The sequence below is a fragment of the Etheostoma spectabile genome, chromosome 10, assembly GCF_008692095.1.
Source record: "Etheostoma spectabile isolate EspeVRDwgs_2016 chromosome 10, UIUC_Espe_1.0, whole genome shotgun sequence".
NCBI lineage: Eukaryota > Metazoa > Chordata > Actinopteri > Perciformes > Percidae > Etheostoma > Etheostoma spectabile.
Genome location: NC_045742.1, coordinates 26,201,633 through 26,220,412, shown reverse-complemented (window position 1 = coordinate 26,220,412; position 18,780 = coordinate 26,201,633). Strand labels below are relative to the sequence as shown.

The following is an 18,780-nucleotide window of genomic DNA, read 5'->3' as shown; positions in this document are numbered from 1 at the left end:
TTAGATTGGGTCTCCTGTTCGAATTTGCAGCGCCACACGTCTGACAGTTAAATCCTCTCTCAAGCTGTCTGAGAATTGACACTATGGCAAAGGATAAAAACCCATTCCAGTGCTGGAAATATTACAAAAATAAAAAACAAAAAAAATTTCATAGAAAAATCTAGGATGGGTTCTTGGCATCCTCACTTGTGAAAACTTCTACTTGAAGGGATTTATAAGAAAAAAAACTTTCGCATTAGAAACTTGTAAGAAGAAAAGGTGATAATAATTCTAAGCAGTGCACTTGCAGGTAGAAGATACCAATAGGGGGGGGGTCATTGTTACACACACACTCATGCACACACACTTGATTTGACACACAGTGGAGATAAGCGACAAGTGCCATTATACTTTCATTTTTTTTATTAATTGTTTTTCGATAAAGGGACAAAATGGGTGTGTGAACAGGATTATGCAGACATCTGCCAGAAAACACAGACAGTGGTTTTCCCAATACAACTGAACAGAGACCCCAGAAAGTACAACAGAAATGAAAGAGCTAGGTTTGTCCAATGACCATAGGCCACCGTTACAAAAAGAAAAATAAGTCCAAATGATATCATAACCAAAAATGAAAAAAAATAAAAAAATAAACCAAGAATAAGGATCCATTCCATGTCTCCGTTTTGAACAGAGCATAAAGGTAATAATAAATAGTAACTCCCGTAGTAAAAGATAAAGTTCAAGTTCAAGTTACAACATACAGCTCTCAGAATAGGAATAGAAAAGGCTGATAACAAAATATTCCGCATTGCCATTTACAAAAAAGTCTCAACTTAAGCAGGCTTCTCCACGTCCCCCAGGTCATTTTTTTTAAATATGCTTTGCATATGAAAGTATACCCAATCTAAAATATAAAGCACCATTTAGTATTTGGCAATGAAAAAAAACTGCAAAACATTTAGTTTCTTTTTAAATGTATTTATTTTGACGCTTTTTTTTCTCGTAATCCATTTACTGCATATGAAGTTTTTTTTTTTTTTTTCTTTTTTTCCTCTCTTCTTGATGTTGGAATGTAGTCAGGTGGGAGGGGTGAGAGAGACAGAAGCACACAACAGAACAGGCCGACGTCAGCTTGCATTACTGCATACAAGAATGGCAGCAGAGGGGGGAGGGGGGAGGGGGGGTGAGGGGTCCGAACCAAAAACCAAAGAAGATATGTACAACCACCTCTGTGGACAGGAAACAGAGCGGCGGCCATCTGATGGCCCGTGACGCCTCCCAATGCCACATACTTTAGCTGCTTTTTATGGGGTTTTTCCTTTTATTTCTTTAAACATACAAATAATTCGCACTATATTATCCTGCCAAATTAAAAAAATATACCGTGGCAGCTTGGGATTTTTTTTTCCACTACCAAAAAAAGGTATGGTAAATACCTTTAGAGAGAACAAGCAACAGTTAAAAATACGAGCCTCAATATAAATACTATAGTGCCTACTCTAAGTGAACATTGAATTCAAATACAATTCTAGAAATACAGAAAAAGTAGACCATAAATGTGTTTAAGCATAGGAATCGACATGAGTGTGCATTTTCCTATATTTTAAGTTCTTTATTATATATCCATATATAATCTTAATCCTTTCCCCAATGCAAATTGTATTTCAACCTGAAGAGCTGTGAAGAGCCAAGGCAAAATAAAATACAAAACAATCACAGGATTTATTTTTTTTTTCGTCTATTTTCTTTCTTATCATTTCATATATACTGTGATCGGAGTCTTGAACACCACCAAGACACTGAGGAAAAGAGAAACGACAACAAAACTTAAATACAGTTTCCCCCCTAAAAGATAGTGAAGTGTTATTTGCAAAAACGTTTATTTTCATATCTATAATTAAAGGAAGATTTATACAAAAACAGATTATCGCAGTGTGAGCAACGAGATTTGAGTGTCTGTTGTGAAGCCAGCAAGGTCTGTAGATTATTCAGGGGTAGATGACAGCTCCTTGATAAAAGGTGCTTTGTAGCCAATGAGAAGGAGTCAATTCTGTGAATGTGTAGAGACTCTGGTTACATATGTAACTCAACGTCAAACCTTTTCATTTACAGACCTTGCAGACAGGGTGAATGTTCAGCCCAGGCCAAGCACTGGGGTTTCTAGGGGTAACAAATTGACAAATGGTCAAAGGTGGAACGGCAGGGGTACAAAGGTTAAGGTTCATGAGGTGGGTTTTGCTGGCAACAGATTATGTGTCTCATCTTTTACTGCTTTTAACAATGGGACCCTTGTCATCTAACAGCATCTCAACAATGTTTTCCCCTTCAGCGTAAACTTGTAAACTGGGAAAAATTGAAAGAGTGCACTTCATGCCCTATAAATGACAATGTAGCTTTTGGACTCAACCCATGTACCAACATTGCATCAGTGTGGGGAAAATGCAAGAGAGATGTTGGTACTTACTCTCAGGCAGAGTGACAAGTGCTATACTGTGAACAGCTTGAATGAAACTCGATAAGGAAAATAAAAATTCCTTTTGGATTGAAAAGTGCCCTGCTGATTAAAATTATCGCATTCACTCTTTTCAAGAGCCCTGGACTACAGATGTTTTTTTGCAACTCTTTCTTTCTTTCTTTTTTGCAATTCTTGGTAATGACCCTGTTTTGATATTAGAAATGTAAAGTTAAACAGATTGCCTCTGATCCCTTTATATAATGCTTCCAGTTCTGTGTAGCTTTCTGTCTGTCTAGCTTGTAGTTATTTCAATGCTCTCAAACGAAGTTAATCTTGATTGGAGCTGATATATTACTTTATGCATTGTTCCACACACTGACATATCGAAACAGCGTTCTAGGTTTGTGCTAACGCAGATACATTGACACTTCTCAGCCATGCGCTGTAACCCTCAAATTCAGGATTGTACATTACAGATTACCTTTATCTCAAAAGTACCTCCTTACCAGAAACAAAACTACAAATAATTCTGATATACACAATACTGCTTGTACCATGCTTGCCATGAAATCCACATAATAAAGATAGCCTATTGAACATGTAATAGGTAGCTAAATGATGATTAACGAGAACTCTCTCATCCTTCATCATGAGTTGTCACAATCCATTTGAGCAGTCAGGTGCTTGATGCAAGGACCTTTCCTGGGTGGCTTGAACCTTTTAGCGTTATCTAACGTGACCCCAAACTTATACCAGATAAGATTATGGCCAATGCAGTCTTGAGATATCAAAGGCACTCTTTCTGTTTCTACCAAATGATAGTACAAATTGACTTCTTAGCACACCCATGTCTTTTTGAAAGAAATTTGTTTGTCGTTACTTTCAGTTTAGTCATCAAGCCAATGCATGATTTTTTTGTAACCCTGTGTGAACATGCCGTCTTTTAGAAAGATCAGGATGAGTGCATTTCCAGGGTTGTAAGAGGAGGGGGTCAAGTCACAGACTGTTCACTTTCCATGTTACAAAACAAAACTGTACATGATATGTGTTACAGAATGTATGCAGCATGGATGTATCTTTCTTGTCTTTTCTCTTTTTGAAGAATAAAAAGAAAAAAACAGAACAAGAGAAAAACAGCAACACATTTACTCAACAACTAACCAACCAGGGACAAGTTCTTTTCTTTTTTTGATTAGCAAAAACATACTATGCATGCTGACTAATTCTTAAAAATGGAAAAGGAAAACTCAAAAAGGAAAATAGTACACAACATGTAAATTATTGCACAAGAGAAAGGCTCGAAGTTTTGCGTCAATGCAAGAGTATTGCCCCGATACAGATCATGCATTCAATGGGTAATGGAAACGGGGTGTGCTGGTGCAGAGCACATGGTCTTAAGCTTCCACCAGACTGGTGAAAGTGGAGTGTTAGGGTTGGGGCAAATCTACAAGGGGCTGGGAATAAACAGGGGACGAATGGTGGACATACTGTAGCTGCGGGGAAAAGGTCCCATAGTTCGGCCTTCTACTCTGATTTGATTTCGGTACTCGAAGAACGGTCACTGTGCCATTTTTTCATGTGTTTCTCCAAGGTGCTGTAGACACTGAAGGGCATCTTACAAATTTCACACTTGTACACGTCTTTGCCCACCTGACCGTGGGTCTTCATGTGGCGAGTAAGTTTGGAGCTCTGGGCACAAGCATAATTGCACAGATCACACTTGTATGGTCTCTCCCCTGTGTGGCTGCGCCGGTGCACTGTCAGGTTACTGCAGTTCTTAAACACCTTGCCACAATACTCACAAGTATCACTCCTACGGCCGTCCTTGGAGTTGGGTCGCCCATGACCCCCGAGGTGTGGTGTGCTGCCCCCACTGCCTGTACCACTGCGGCCTGACATCCCACCGTCCAGTTCCCCCGGAGGGGTCGAGAAACGCAGACTACCATTCTCTGAAGAATGCTCAGAGGAAGAGGCGAAGGGCGATTGTCTGGAATCCCCAAAGTTCAGAAAAGGGTCCTTGAGTTGTCGGGAGGCGGCGTAGCCAGCCAGCCACTGGGAGTAGACGTTCTCCGTGTTAGGGATTGTGGGAGTGGGCAGGTCAAATTCCTTTTCCAGCTTGATACGTTTGGAGAAAGGGCTGAGTGGACTGGGGCTACCCAGAAGTAGTTTTTTAGAGAGGCCAACAGAGGCAGATTCGTTAGGGGATGCTCCTCGCCCATTGACTGTCGAGACAGAGCCCTCCGCCCCACGATCTGTTTCCAACACAGAGTCCCCATCACACATCTCACGATTGTGGTGATGGTCTTGGTTGAGGTGATGCAGGTGGTTCTCCTGAGCCATAGCGTTTCGTTTGTGTGCGCTGAGGGCTTCGCTGAAGTGATGCATGCTAGCAGCTAGGCCCATCCCCTGCATCACTTCAGGCAGTGAGCGAGGGATGGACCCCTCATCAGCAACGCCACCCAGTCGGCTTCCTATACCACCGTTGTTTTCATGCTGTCGTGCTGCTTCAAGGTTCAAACCAAAGTGATAACTATTGTTTCTTCTGGCTGCCCTTTCTCCATTTTGCTCTTCTTCCTCCTCTCCCTCCTCTTCCTCCTCCTCCTCCTCCTCTTCCTCCTCCTCTTCTTCTTCTTCCTCCTCCTCTTCCTCCTCCTCCTCTTCCCCATTTTCACGTAGCATGCGGTTATTCTCACTCTTCAGCTTGGCCACCACTGACTTAAGGGCATTGCTTGCACTGCCCAAGTGCTCGCTGGTGCCAGGCTCCGGAGAGGAGGCTGCCGAGAGACCATCTTCTGACTTGCCTGTGTTTGGCGAGGAGGATTTGTGCATATGTGTCTTCATGTGGCGTTTCAGTTTGCTAGCCTGTGTACAAGCATGATCGCACAGGTGACATTTGTACGGCTTCTCCCCTGTGTGACTGCGCCGGTGCACTATTAGATTACTCTGAAACTTGAAGGCCTTGCCACAAAACTCACAACACTTTGATTTCAAGGGGGTGGTGGAGGATGGTGTTGCCCCCGTTGAGGGAAGAGGGGTAGTAGGAGTGGTCTGAGAACCAACAGGTGACTGCATGGACCCTGGGAGAGGGGGTGGGGTGGCAAGATATGGAGGTTTGCTGCCCCCTGCACCACCTCCACTTCCGCTTCCTCCTCCTGTCTGGAATGGCTGGAGCAAGCGCTGCATGGGGCTGGGCCGGCTGGGGGAAAGCGGGGGAGTGGACCCAGTGTTGCCTGCCAGCTCTCTCAGCCGCCGCGAGAAGTCCATTGTCGGAGGGGGGTCCAGGGGCAGAGGGGGATTGAGGCGCAGCACCCTGTCAAAGGCACTCGGGTGGTGGGCTGCCAGCGCCAGCTCCTCTGGACTCAGGTGGTGGGGTTCCAGGTGGTTTCTTGGAGGGGGGCTGAAGAGGGGTGGTGTAGGAGGGAAACGCTGATGATGGCCCCCACCAACTGCGCCAATGGCTCCAATGGCACCAATTCCACCCCCTACTCCCACGCTGTCCCTTCCACCTGAGACCGAGCCAGGGATGCGGAGTAGGTTGAAGGGGCTTGCATCAGGAGGCAGATGGAGGCCGTGAAGAGGAGGCTGAGAAGGGCAGTCTGCACCCCCACCCAGGGAGGATGGCCCACGCATTCGTGGGGTGAGAGGGCTACCATGTTCACTTTCCAGGTAGATACGGAAGCCGTGGGTGTTCTGGGCATGCTGCAGCAAAAACCAGGCACTGCCGTACGACTGCTTACATGTAGTGCAGGTATAGGTGGTCGGCTCCTCCTTACCTGTTGTGACAGAGCAAAAAAAATTGAGTTAGGAGGATTTAATCTCTCATACACCTTTAACAGGCCTTACCATGTGAATCAGCCAATGTTAGAGTCTGTTTAAGCTGTAAAGGCAATTACTTTAAATATTTCAGTTTTCAAATAAACTGGGATTTTCAAATGCTGTTCATTTAGGAAACCTTCACTCAGTAGTACATAAAGAGTACTATGTACAGAATGAAATCCATGAAGGACAACTCTTTTCAACTTGGCTGAACCATTTTTTGAACCTTAGGCCTAACTGTTACAGCTTTTAAAAGTGGTCGGCACATGGTGTTGAGGGCTTTCCAAACACAACAGTAGCTGTTATTGAGGTCATGCCCCACATGAGTAGCATGTGAGAAGTAGTGTGTGTGTGTGTGTGTGTGTGTGTGTGTGTGTGTGTGTGTGTGTGTGTGTGTGTGTGTGTGTGTGTGTGTGTGTGTGTGTGAGAGAGAGAGAAAGAGTGTGTGCATTTCTTCTTCTCCCAGACTGCTCTGGGACATAATTTCTCCCTTTAGACTGACTGTGAGTCCTCCATTGTCAGCAGGAGAACAAAGAGACACGGCCATCCCGGCGGACTACCACTTCCCACTGATCTACCAAAACAGAGGCCCGCTGACATGCAGGAGAGGCAACAGAGAAGAATCCTTTAGACCTTTAAATTCCTTTCCTTTCATTAATACATTTTTTAAAAAGGTATATCTTCTGAAAAACTACAAACTGTTTTTAGAATATAGCTGAGAAATTGTTAAGACTTATTTTAGATTGATTATATCAAGGTACTATAACCCAATTAGTAAATACCAGCTCAGAAATGAGTTTATATTTTGGCAAAAAAAGAATAAAAATCAAATGTATGCAAGTTTACTCATGTCAATTCTGAAAATTCAAGTCCTATTCCCATACGTGCTGTTCATACTCCTACCACACAAAGGCACATACACTCACACTCCCCATCCACACACACAGTAGCACACCCCAGCCGCCGGAGGAAAGTAAAACAGTAGGAGTGTAAAAAACATTTTGTCTCAAAACGGAGAGGAAAAATAACCCCTTCAGTCTGCCTCATAACCTCTTCCCTCAGTGAAGCATGCAGAGTTACTTTCCGATGGCAACGCGAGGAACATTTAAACAATAATTGCCTTTGAATGGCCTCGGCGATGATGACCTGTGGTGGGACCCGCAGTGCATGTGTAATCTCATTAAGGGGACCGAACGGACGGCCATCGGCTCGTTTACAAGATTAAATGACAGACAAACCCCCCTCGCATTCAGAGCTTTCCACCATTAAGCACGGTGCAATGTGGCTCCAATGTGCAGAGATACGCATTCATACATTAAGACACAAATGGATACACACAATCAAACAGAAATATACTTGAGTATTTAACAAGTTTAGACATTTACGTTTCGGGAATCTGCATCAACAATGCAAATGAACTAAGGTAAAAAGTTAAGGCCTGAAAACATTCTTGTGTTCATTCATGGGCAAAGAGCTACTGTAAGGACAAAACTAAGAGCTGTACTTTTTTTTGCCTTTAAGGGCCCCCTCGAAAACGACATGTCACATCTCAAGGGGTTATTCCTAATAAAGACATTCCTATAAAAAGTATTTAAAAGGTAAATGTTGCTGTGAACGGCCACTCTGGAATTTGAAGATACACTTTACTGTTCCGTTTTCTGTACATACGTATATAAAGTAGTTATATTACATGAGCACATAGAAAACCCAACTGCAGACATGTTATTATGGAAACCATGCAACTTCTGGGAAAGACCCGCCCGTCAATAGCATTCACACGGTACTATTGGCCAGGCATCCATGCTTATGCCAGGTGACGTAACCCAATTTGTTCAGGTCCTATACCCTGACCAGTTGGTTATCCTAACCTTAACTACTCCACGTCAATGGCTATACCCAATCAATTGTGCTGCTTCGTAGGGCGGGACTTGTCTAGAAGTCACGTGGGATCTATACAACAGAAATTGATGTATTACTCCATTAACAACTCATCTTTAAATATTTTACTGCGACCCTTTAAATGCTGCTTAAAGCTGATGTGTGAAAATGTTCCCTTTCAGGTGTGGATAGAAACATAGATATAAAACAATTATACCATTTCAACACCTAAAAGTTGCAATATCTAACACACTAATACGTGCTTTAAAATGATATTGCAAAATCAGAATAAATAAAGAGGGGTCATTCTAGGGGTCGTAACATCGACAGTAATTATCTCAGATGGTTTTTAGTGAAACGCTTTTGCTAGAACGTGTCATGAACAATAACTCACAAAACATCCCGTCAAGGTGTAAACAGATAAGGTGGGTTGCTAATTACCAGCAGAACGAATACAACAAATTAGCAGTAATACTAAAAGGATGTCATGGTTTACATAGAAAGCTGCAATTTAAATTGAGGTCACAGAGGTTGCAGTGAAAAAATTGGATTCAACACACAACACATCTGCAAAAGGAACATTTGTGTGTGTGCTTACTTCACCACATACATACAACAAACACTCATTTGTATTTGAAGATACAATTATAGTCACAAAGATTATATTGAAAGTACGTTGTGTTGCCCTCAACTTTGAATGTTTTCGGGTGTGCACGTGTAGACAAAGGTCCTGTCTGTCTAGGCATTTCGGTGTGTAGGGGGACAATTTTTCCCTTCTTTCATTTTCCTCCACCTTCTTTTTGACCATCCCTCCCATTCTCTCTGTTATTCGTTCTGTACACACACACACACACATATCCCACATGACCAACAGTTTGGAAAGGCAGCTAAATTATGGATCATTAAAATCGGCACAAATTACCACTAATTGTGGCCACCTGCCATTGGATCTAACCTGTGAATATCATTTGCATTATCAGGACCAGGGAGGCTCCATTTATTTATTCGTCTCGTTTTTCCTCCGGTTAAACCACTCTAATCCTGGACACTGACAGTATTGACAATAATTTCACATGGGAAACCATCATTTATCCAGCTTGGGGTCAGGCTATACCTTTATTGATCAGATATGTGGAGTGGGATCTGCCTTTCTTTTGCTTTAAATGATGCAGCCACAATCCCAGACAGTAGTGTTGAACGTGAACAAGGTCTCTCTCACTAAGTGACGTCTAAGTAAGTCTGATATTTGCGATCTTGTACACACAAACTACATTTATTGGATGGCAATGAATAGTGGGCTTAATATCACAAAACCATTTGGCAGAGAAAACAAAGCATGTGTTTGATGTAGAGTACATAATTGCACAGATTTGGTCTGAAGAGTGTCCTTTTCGTACTGTATTTACAAGACTTCTTTTTAAATTGTAGGGCAGGATGTCATATCCGAATCTAGTCAAAGTCAAAATAATGGTCTAGAAATTGAGGCAGTCACTTTAGGATTTGCAATATAACTTTATATAATAAGGAAGTCGTTATTGCTAGCACCCTAAAAGACTCCTCTCAGGGGCATTGTAGTGTGTTACTGTACCTTACTAACCACAGAAGAAGCCCAGAATAGGTGTATTATTATTGTTGTTTGCTGAATAAATAGTTTGACGGACTTTTGAAAATAAAATTGGAGCCCTCTAGAGCCCTGAAAGGTGCACATAGTTTAATAAAATAGTTCCCATGCTGTGGTTTAGACCCCCACAAGGGGTCAAGTCTTGATTGGACTGGTCACACCTGGTGTGCATCTAGTCACAGGGGGTATGACGTAGCTTTGTTTAAAGATGTAACAAGCCAAACCGGTTAGGAACCATTGTTGGGTTTCTGTAAATAACACCACAGAGTACAGTCTAGACCTGCTCTTTTATGAAAAGCGCAATGAGATAACTGCTAAATAAATAAAATTTAATTGAATTGAATTTAATTGGTTTATCCAGCTTTTGCAAGTGCAAAGGAAAGAACAGTTGTCCTCAAATGTCTGATTGTACAGATTCTGCTACTCTGATTCTGTCAATCCTGAAAAATACTGACGCTTGGTTAGTAATAAGAGCGGCAATGGTAGCGTTTAGTATGAAAGACCGAATGTCCGCATGAGAAAATGGGTTGGGGTTGGTGGATGGGTCAAACGACACAGGACTTTCACCCACCCAACACCCTTTTTTTAACCCCAGCCACCATCTTTTCCTACACCTAGTCTATATCATTTACCTTCCACTGTGATGGATTCTGATACTGGATTCCAAGAAAATTTCAAAATCGATTTGACAGTGATTCAGTCATTCACACATGCATGGAAATGTAGGCATTGAAAGGGTAAGGAGGCCCAATGAGGCTGCATAATCACAGATCACAAGATGTTTGTGCTATGCCAACTACATCTGCTTCACCCAGGAAAATCCTGTCAATTGCTGAAAATAAGGTTTGCGTTGCCATGTAAGATGTCGCCAGCACAATGATTATGCAGAGTAAAAGACGGCCTGTGTTTTTATACAAAGATGTGGGCAAAATATTGGGAAAAACAAGTGCAAGCCACAATAGTGTAACTCTTGAGCTAATACGTTCCTTTTTGACTCGGAGCTCAGACTTGTCTGCACACTGATTGAAACTGTAAGGTTAATGGATTTTAGAGTAGGCGACCGCTCCACTCTGTCTCTCTGTAATATACTCCCATCAGCCACTTCATTAGGCAAACTCACCACCACTGGGAGGTAGAAAAATGAAGTGAGAAAGCGGAATGGAGAACGGCAGATGAAGATAGATAGAGTCAGAGAGAGGGAAAGAAAGAGATGAGATAGGAGACGTAATCCCTCCGGCTTAAGTTTAGATAGAGGTGGACAAATACCCAGTGCAACTTTTATGTGTGAACACGGCAGGAATGTTAAGAGGGGGAAAGAGGAAGAGAGGAGAAAGGAGGGAGGGAGGATGGAGGTAAATAATAGCATCCGGTTCTTTACCTGGGGTAAATGTCAAAGCCACACAGCCACTAGTGAGACTCCAGAGGACAGACACACACACATGCACAGTTCCAGAAATGTCCTACCACTCAATACCAGCCATGCTACAGTGACAAGCACAGGCATTAAGCCCTATTAAGCCAAGGGCATTACTTCGACACTTACGTGGTGCGAGCTCGGAGAGGGAGGCAGTAAGGCAGCTTGGCTCATGTTTCATGACACCTTTGTGTGTGTGTGTGTGTGTGTGTGTGTGTGTGTGTGTGTGTGTGTGTGTGCTCTTGTGTTGTTCACCTGGCTCTATCTTCCCTCTCAAAAGGAAGTAATAATAATAATAATAATAATTTATTTCAGGGACAGTGTACATTAATCACATTGCTGTAAATGCAGAACTAGCCAAAAGGCTATTTTTCATCCGTTGTCCCTGGACAGATCTTAAAATTGTCTCCCTAAAAAACAACAACAATAAGAAAATTGCAGTCAACAATACAAATAAAAAAGTAGTAAAACAGATAAAACTCTGATAGCACTCTGATCCAATGAATGAATGAATCTAAAATAAAGCCAGTGCAAACTGACGAGACACACTGTACATCCAGTAAAGGGGTTTTTCAGACCAAATGTAAATACATATTTTAATGAATCAAATTGAATCAATGGACAAATGCACACTTGGGTTTCTTTAGACTTCTTCTTGTCAAAGAGCCTTAACCTATAACCTTTTTCAAAAATGTTACTGTATATAATTTATTTTTCTGTAGAGAAAGATGTTCTCCTTTACTCCTTCTTGACTTTATAATTTCATAGTTTAACTGTCTGGTAATGCTTGTCACTTAAAACAGTGTTGTCTAAAACAGCAATGGAGTTTGCGGAATCTTTCTAAATGTCTGGCAGCTCTAATTAGCACATCAGTGTGATACTCCACAAAAGTCACTTTTTGTGTCAAAAATTCAATTATAAAGCTCACCTAATTCCCATAAGTCAGAAGTCCTTTAGGAAAATTTACATTTTCTGTCCCATGTCGAAGTGTCCTTGGGCAAGCCACTAAACCCTGAGTTGCCCCTGATGCTGCGCCCCTGGAGTGTAACTATGTGTGAGTGTTTATCTATTGAGCAGGTGGCAGAGTACCTGGCTAGTACAGCAGATGTGTGTGAATGGTTCCTGTGCTATGTAAAAGTGCTTTAGTTAGTGTCACAGTGGTTTTTAAGACTAGAAAATTGCTATATAAATACAGTCCATTTACATTTCATACAGCAGCACATTAACATTTAAGAGATTCACTTGAATGAAGCTACCAGCTAGTGGTGGCTTCCTTCAACCATTCAGTCATTCAGTCCTGGACTTGGACTCAAGTTCAACGCAAGCTGCTATTTTCTGGACTACTGACTTGGGACTTGGGTATTCTGGAAACAGGACTCAGAAGTTGGATTAAGTTGGACATCATTTATGTCTAATAGGCAATGATTGGACTGCTATTCTTTGAATTTGTGACTCGACTCAGACTCAAACTCAGGTAATGGTGACTCAAATCGGACTTGGACTAGGACTCGAACACTGGGAACTCAAGACTTGGAATCCATCTGAAAACATCAACCTGCATAACTGTCTGTTCTTCATTCTGTCCTGTAAATTAGTTGGATTGTCACCATTACATTTGTCTCAGAGCAGCTGGGAAACAACAATGGATGCCAGGGCTTGGCTAAAAGCTAGGACCGGCCTACAACTATCTTCCGGGCCTCATTTGATTTTATCCATGTATACATTGTCATCCCTTGTGATAATTTCTTTTTATCACTTCCTTCTATCTCTCTATCTTCCCTCCCTGTCTCTATATCTACTATATCTTGCTTTCTTTGTAATGGGACCCTCTCCTTTACAGACCCCCCTCCCCACTTCCTCCATCCTTCCCCCATCTCTCTGGTGGTGTCCTTGGCTGGGTCCACCTCTGGGTGAGATGATTGTAATTGAGGTAATGGAACATCGCTGAAACAGGATTAGGTACGCATGCTGGGAGTGAGGGACAATGTCCCTTAATACAATTTGGGATTTCTGTCCGAGCCTGAGGCTTTCAGGATCTGCTGCTTGTATTTACATCTGGGCATCGCCGCTCAACCCCTGATCGCCAGCTGCATTATCTTAAAGGGGTACCTGGACATTTCCCTAACATTTTAGCTTCCTGCCATAATGTCTGCAGACATTTGTCTCATGTCTGTGCACATTTACTGTGCATTAACCAAACCTCTGATCTCTCTGTTGGGAGGGAAAGGAGGGCAATTTTCAACATTTGTATGGTTAAAATATAAGTCAGTTAGCAGCAGTAGTATAGAAATTAAAAGTAGTTATAGCAAAAGAGCTAATGCAATGTTGACATGAAATGTTCAACATGTTTGGTCAAAAACGGAATGACATTTCACTGAAAATGTTGTAATGGTCCTTTAAAATGAGACAAATTAACAGGAATTGGACTACACTACTTCTATATCATATGGACTTCAATGTGATAACCACATATAAACTAGCAGTTTTCATTTTAACTGCAAATTACTGAACAGTTAAAGGGCAACGCAATGGTTTTTGTTTTACATGCCTGGTCAAAATCCGAATTACATCCCAGTGAAAATGTTGTAATATTTCTTTAAAATAAGGAATATTAGCAGGAGTTAACATAATTTGATATAGACAATAACGTCCTGATCACACTTGACAATAATTATGATGGGAAAATGGATGAAATAATGAATGAATAGCAGTGACTATAATATTTGTGTGATAATGAGTTGTTTCACTGGCACTTCTCAACTCCCTCTTTTATAATCCCTTTTCATTTTCAGTGACACATAAACAGTAAGTACTTGTTGATCAACTCATATCTCTTGACTCACACAATACATTTGGACTGTAACTGATACACTGCCCTACTTAAAAAAAATAAAAAATAAAAAAACTTTCATGACTCTGGGAGCAAACCATTCCAGTGAAAATGACTTTCAAATAGTTTCTGCAAGACACGGACATTATCGACTCCATTGTCATATCCCAGCAGTCCTTCCTCCCTCCATCCTCGCCACCAACAGTTGTGGCTTTCTGCTTCAATCCCAACAGTCAGTTATACTGCCCAAAAGCACTTTGCCGTATCATTGTTCTCCTATGAAAATCTTGTTACCATAATTATGGCATGTGTTTTAATTCCAGAACTGCATGTTCGTGTTTGATCTGGGGGAATTCATTGACCCCTGGGCATGTATATCAAACCATTTCAAAACCCTGTTGGTTAGACTCAAAAACACATGGTGGTCAAGTTCAAAAGCAAGAATTGTTGTAAAACCCAGGATGCCAACAAAATAAGGAATGTTGTTGCGTCCTATGAAATTGTCACATAATTCCTGTAATTGCCATATTTGGCATCATCAACTGTCATAGCAATGTACTAGGCTGAATTTGACCGCAACTTCCAGTGCAGTCCAGAGAAACTGTCTTCCTCTGTCCAAATTGTTTCCCCCTCTATATGCTCCAGATTTCCAACTAATTGGACAGCCAACAATTGGAATGCAAACAGTGGCAGCTGGTGTCCTGTCGACTCACTGAAAGGAGTGATGCAGTCAAATAACAACATGACTGCAATTTCTCAAAAAAGGCTTGGTAGGAATCAGCCTCTATTACTGACTACGAGTTTCCACCCAGATCAAAGCTACTTCCTCAAACACTGCAGGTCTAAGAAGAGTATGCCAATGCTGATGCAAAGAATGGTTAAGCAATAATTCAAAGGGGTGGACAGACGACAGAATTTACCTAGCAATGAATAAGAAGTAGGGATCAGTATTCTTGGTTTCCTGCAGTCACGCGGCATTCTGTTTGTAGACCTTACCTCGAGGGGGAACGGCTCTACTATTTTTGCCAAATGAGGATCCATTTCTGCATTCCATAAATGTTCAGTGTTGTATGTATGTGCTGGCCAGTACAGGCCTTTGACTTCATCTAGGTGTTCAACAAACCATTTTGTGTGTAAACTCATGTACAACATCAACAATACTTTCAATTAAACACTTTCCGAAAGTATGCAAAATGTATTGTACAAATAACTGCTAGAAGAATACTAAGAAACTCAAAAGGCAGAGTTCTTTGAGAGAGATTGCTATGGGATGCAGCAGGGCAATGACAGCAGGCATTGCAGCCTTTCAGTATGACCAATGTGGAACATGTATCATCACCCTTGCCTTCAGACATTCTCGGACGATTCTTCATACAGTCAAGTTTGAGCATACTCAAACCTTAGGGTGCGTAATGGGCTGAAAGATTCTCAAAGATACTCATGTTTCCTGTACTGTCTTGGAAATTAGCGGTACGCTGCATTTTTCCTAGAAAGAATAACTGAGAGCGTTTACATGCGGGCTAGTAACCTCCATTGGGATTCTTGTCTTGTTTTTATCATATTTAAGATTAGATGTTTGCATGGCTCTTCGCATTTGAGCTACTCCTCAACATAATCCTCAACTCGTTGCCACTGTTACTTGTTCCTAAGATCCTGGTTATGATCTGTTGGTTTTTTTAAACATTCCATTGAATTTGCTTCTTAAACATGGCTCCATTAACCACTCTGTCAGATTTGACTTCATCTTATCCTCATCTTGATGAAAGATTACGAGTTACACTTTTACTCATCACCATCATCAACTAGCTAAATCAAAGACACTCCTGCGCAAATATGGTGAAAAAGCTGTGTCAATGCCAGAGTATCTATGCCAGAGCATTCCAGCTAGCATTGTTGGGTTGATCAAAAGAGGGCTAAGGGCTTGACTAAGTTCCTACAACCAAGAAATGCTTAGAGAGATAAACTCAGAATTAAATAAATTGTGTTTGTTCGGTTACTAGCCCTACTGAAAGGCCCTGCGGCATCTGAAATTGTCCTGACATGCTTGATACAACCACTGGAGTGTTGACTGTTCTTCTAAATTCTGCCCAGTAAAGTCTGAAACTCTAGAAATTTGAAAAACACCTTTACATCTTTAAAAGAACGCAGTTTAATCCACTTTGAAATTGTCAGATTTAAAAAAGAAACTCAAGTTGGAAAGACAAATGACTGTCACTGGGAAAATCTATATTAGATGAACTTAAAAAAAAGCTCCAAACAACTTTTGAAAAAAAAGAAGCCTCCAGGCCTGACAATAATGATCTGGTATTTTTATCGAAGGAAGAAGTACACATTTGAATTACCAAAAACAACAATGGATTATTGAGCCTGTCTGATTACATGCTGTGTGTGCATAGATATGTGCGAGAATGTGTGTCTCTGTGTGGTCCTGCTGAACACCCTCTCTAGGCTGATGAGCAAAAATATCAATACCGTCTATGTGTGTCTATGTGTGTGTGTGTGTATGCGTGTGTGCGTGCATGCGTGAGTGTGTGTGTGTGTGTGTGTGTGCATGCATTTATTGGGGGGATATATCAATACCCTCTGTCTCTGTGTTTGAAACCCCTGCTGGGATACAGACTGTGCTATCTGCAACTCTCTCACCAGTTGTGTGTTAAATTTGCTTTCTCTTTGTCACACACAAACACGCACTCACTCACTCACTCACTCACACACACACACCAAAGACACCAACACACAAACACCCAAACACACACCATGTACCTCATAAAGTCTGTTCTAATGACACAGCCAGGGCCCTTAAACTGTGTTTATGAAACGTAATTAAATGGACCGGCCTTTGTAGAAGCATCCAGGCACACTGTAGCTGTGATCCGGTTTGTGTGCATGTGTGTACGGCGAGTGAGTGTGTGTGTGTGTGGTGTGTGTGTGTGTGTGGTGTGTGTGTGTGTGTGTGTGTGTGTGTGTGTGTGTGTGTGTTGTGTGTGTGTGTGTGCGTGTTGTGTGGTCCGTTTGGAAGACCAGACTCATGTGGCAAGGACAGCCTCCACTTAACCCTAAACCGCCATGGTTAAATTACAGAGCATCTAAATTACAACACTTATGCGAGTAGAGAGAGAGACAGAAACAGAGAATGGGTTTTAAAAGAGGAAACTTGGTCCTGACACACACTCACACAACACTGACTGACTCAGCTTGCGAGCTATACTTGAATGCAGAAACTTTCTTCCAACTCCAGATTGGTGACCCTAAATCAGATCCGATGTGGCCCCTTCAGGTTGGATTGACGATGCTGTCACTGTCGGACTGATGGAGCCATCAAAACTCACAGTGTACATACTAGATGACATGCTGTATCCTTTGCATTAAGTTCATCAAAAATTGTCCAGGTCTTTCCCTTGATAACTTTATTTTTGGAAATACATACCAAGACTTCATGAGGATATAGTAACGTGTGCGCTGGTAAGCAGATATGCAAGAGTTAGATGTTAAATGTCCTAGTCGATGTTGAAACTTTTGGATCTATCCTTCAAACTAACCTTCCTGGAACATCTCGTCGGTGGCTGAAGCAACAAACACCCAGTAATGCACTGCTTTCTTCAGTCTGAACGCCCAATTATTTAACCCTCATGTTGTCCTCGGGGTCAAATTGGACCCATTTTCTAAGTCAAGAAATCAGTCAAAAATGTGAGACACCCAAATTGACAAATAAGGGAAGGTAATTTTACCACATATTACTACTACTACTACTACTACTACATACTATTAATACATGCTTTATTGTTCCTGGAAGCACTCAACACACACACACACACACACACACACACACACACACACACACACGGGTCTCAAATCCCTGATCACTGAAAGCAGATTTTCTTTAGTGCCAGAAGCAAGAGGTTGATGGTCACTGAAGTCACACACACACACACACACACACACACACACACACACACACACACACACACACACACACACACACTTATACACAATGCCGGGCTAGTAGTCATCTGTAGGGACCTGCAACAGCTGCCAAGCAGGACAATTCAGTCATCAGTGTGTGTGTGTGTGTGTGTGTGTGTCTTGCAGTGACCACAGTGGGAGATCACTCTGAGCCGAGCAAACACCTCAGCTGGCCGGAGGCCCACACACACACACACACACACACACACACACACACACAGAGAGCTCTTTGCTTCCTCTTTTCATTTAATCCCTCCTCCGCCCAGTTGGTTTCATCCTTCCATCTGTCCATCAACATTGCATACAGGTGGCTGCCCTCTCTTTCTCTCTCTCCCTCTTTCTCTCTTTTTCTCTCTTTTTTTTCTCCTTTCTATTGCACAATCATCTTTTTCTTTTTCTCTTTCAGCGCCTCTTCTTTTCCTCATGAATCGCCGTTGAAACCCAAAAGAAAAGGAGAGGAGAGGGCAAATCAAGGAAGGGAATCAGAAAAGGAGAAGAGCATGATGGGAGAAGATGAAAAACTGAAACACACACACACACACACCCTAACCGCCTACATGCATGCACGTTCACGGCAACATGTGGACAAGCTGCGACTCGACCAAAGAAGCTACGCTGCTGCCAAAAACCCTTTTGCCTCTCTTATTCTTGCTCTCCCTCCCACTTTCCCTCCTTGTTTTCCTCCATCCATCCCTCACCTCTTTTATTCCCCCCATCTTCCCCTCCCAGGTGGGAAGCACTCAGCGCCGTCTCTTTAATTGTATTCATCCGACAAGGCCAATCGATAGAGGACATATTTAATACAAATTTATGACTATTAG

The 18,780-nt window shown here is 42.0% G+C and overlaps 1 protein-coding gene across 2 annotated transcripts in view; it reads right to left on the bottom strand.

Annotated features, from left to right (window-relative positions):
• Nucleotides 1-387: 387 nt before the first annotated feature.
• The window catches only part of bcl11aa (BCL11 transcription factor A a), a 74,483-nt gene continuing 56,090 nt past the window's right edge, over nucleotides 388-18,780 (bottom strand). For both annotated transcript variants that reach the window (XM_032528458.1, XM_032528457.1), the window contains exon 3: nucleotides 388-6,210. In XM_032528458.1, coding sequence (XP_032384349.1) covers nucleotides 3,962-6,210 — 2,249 coding nt within the window. In that variant the 3' untranslated portion in view covers nucleotides 388-3,961. The remainder of the gene's footprint in view (nucleotides 6,211-18,780) is intronic.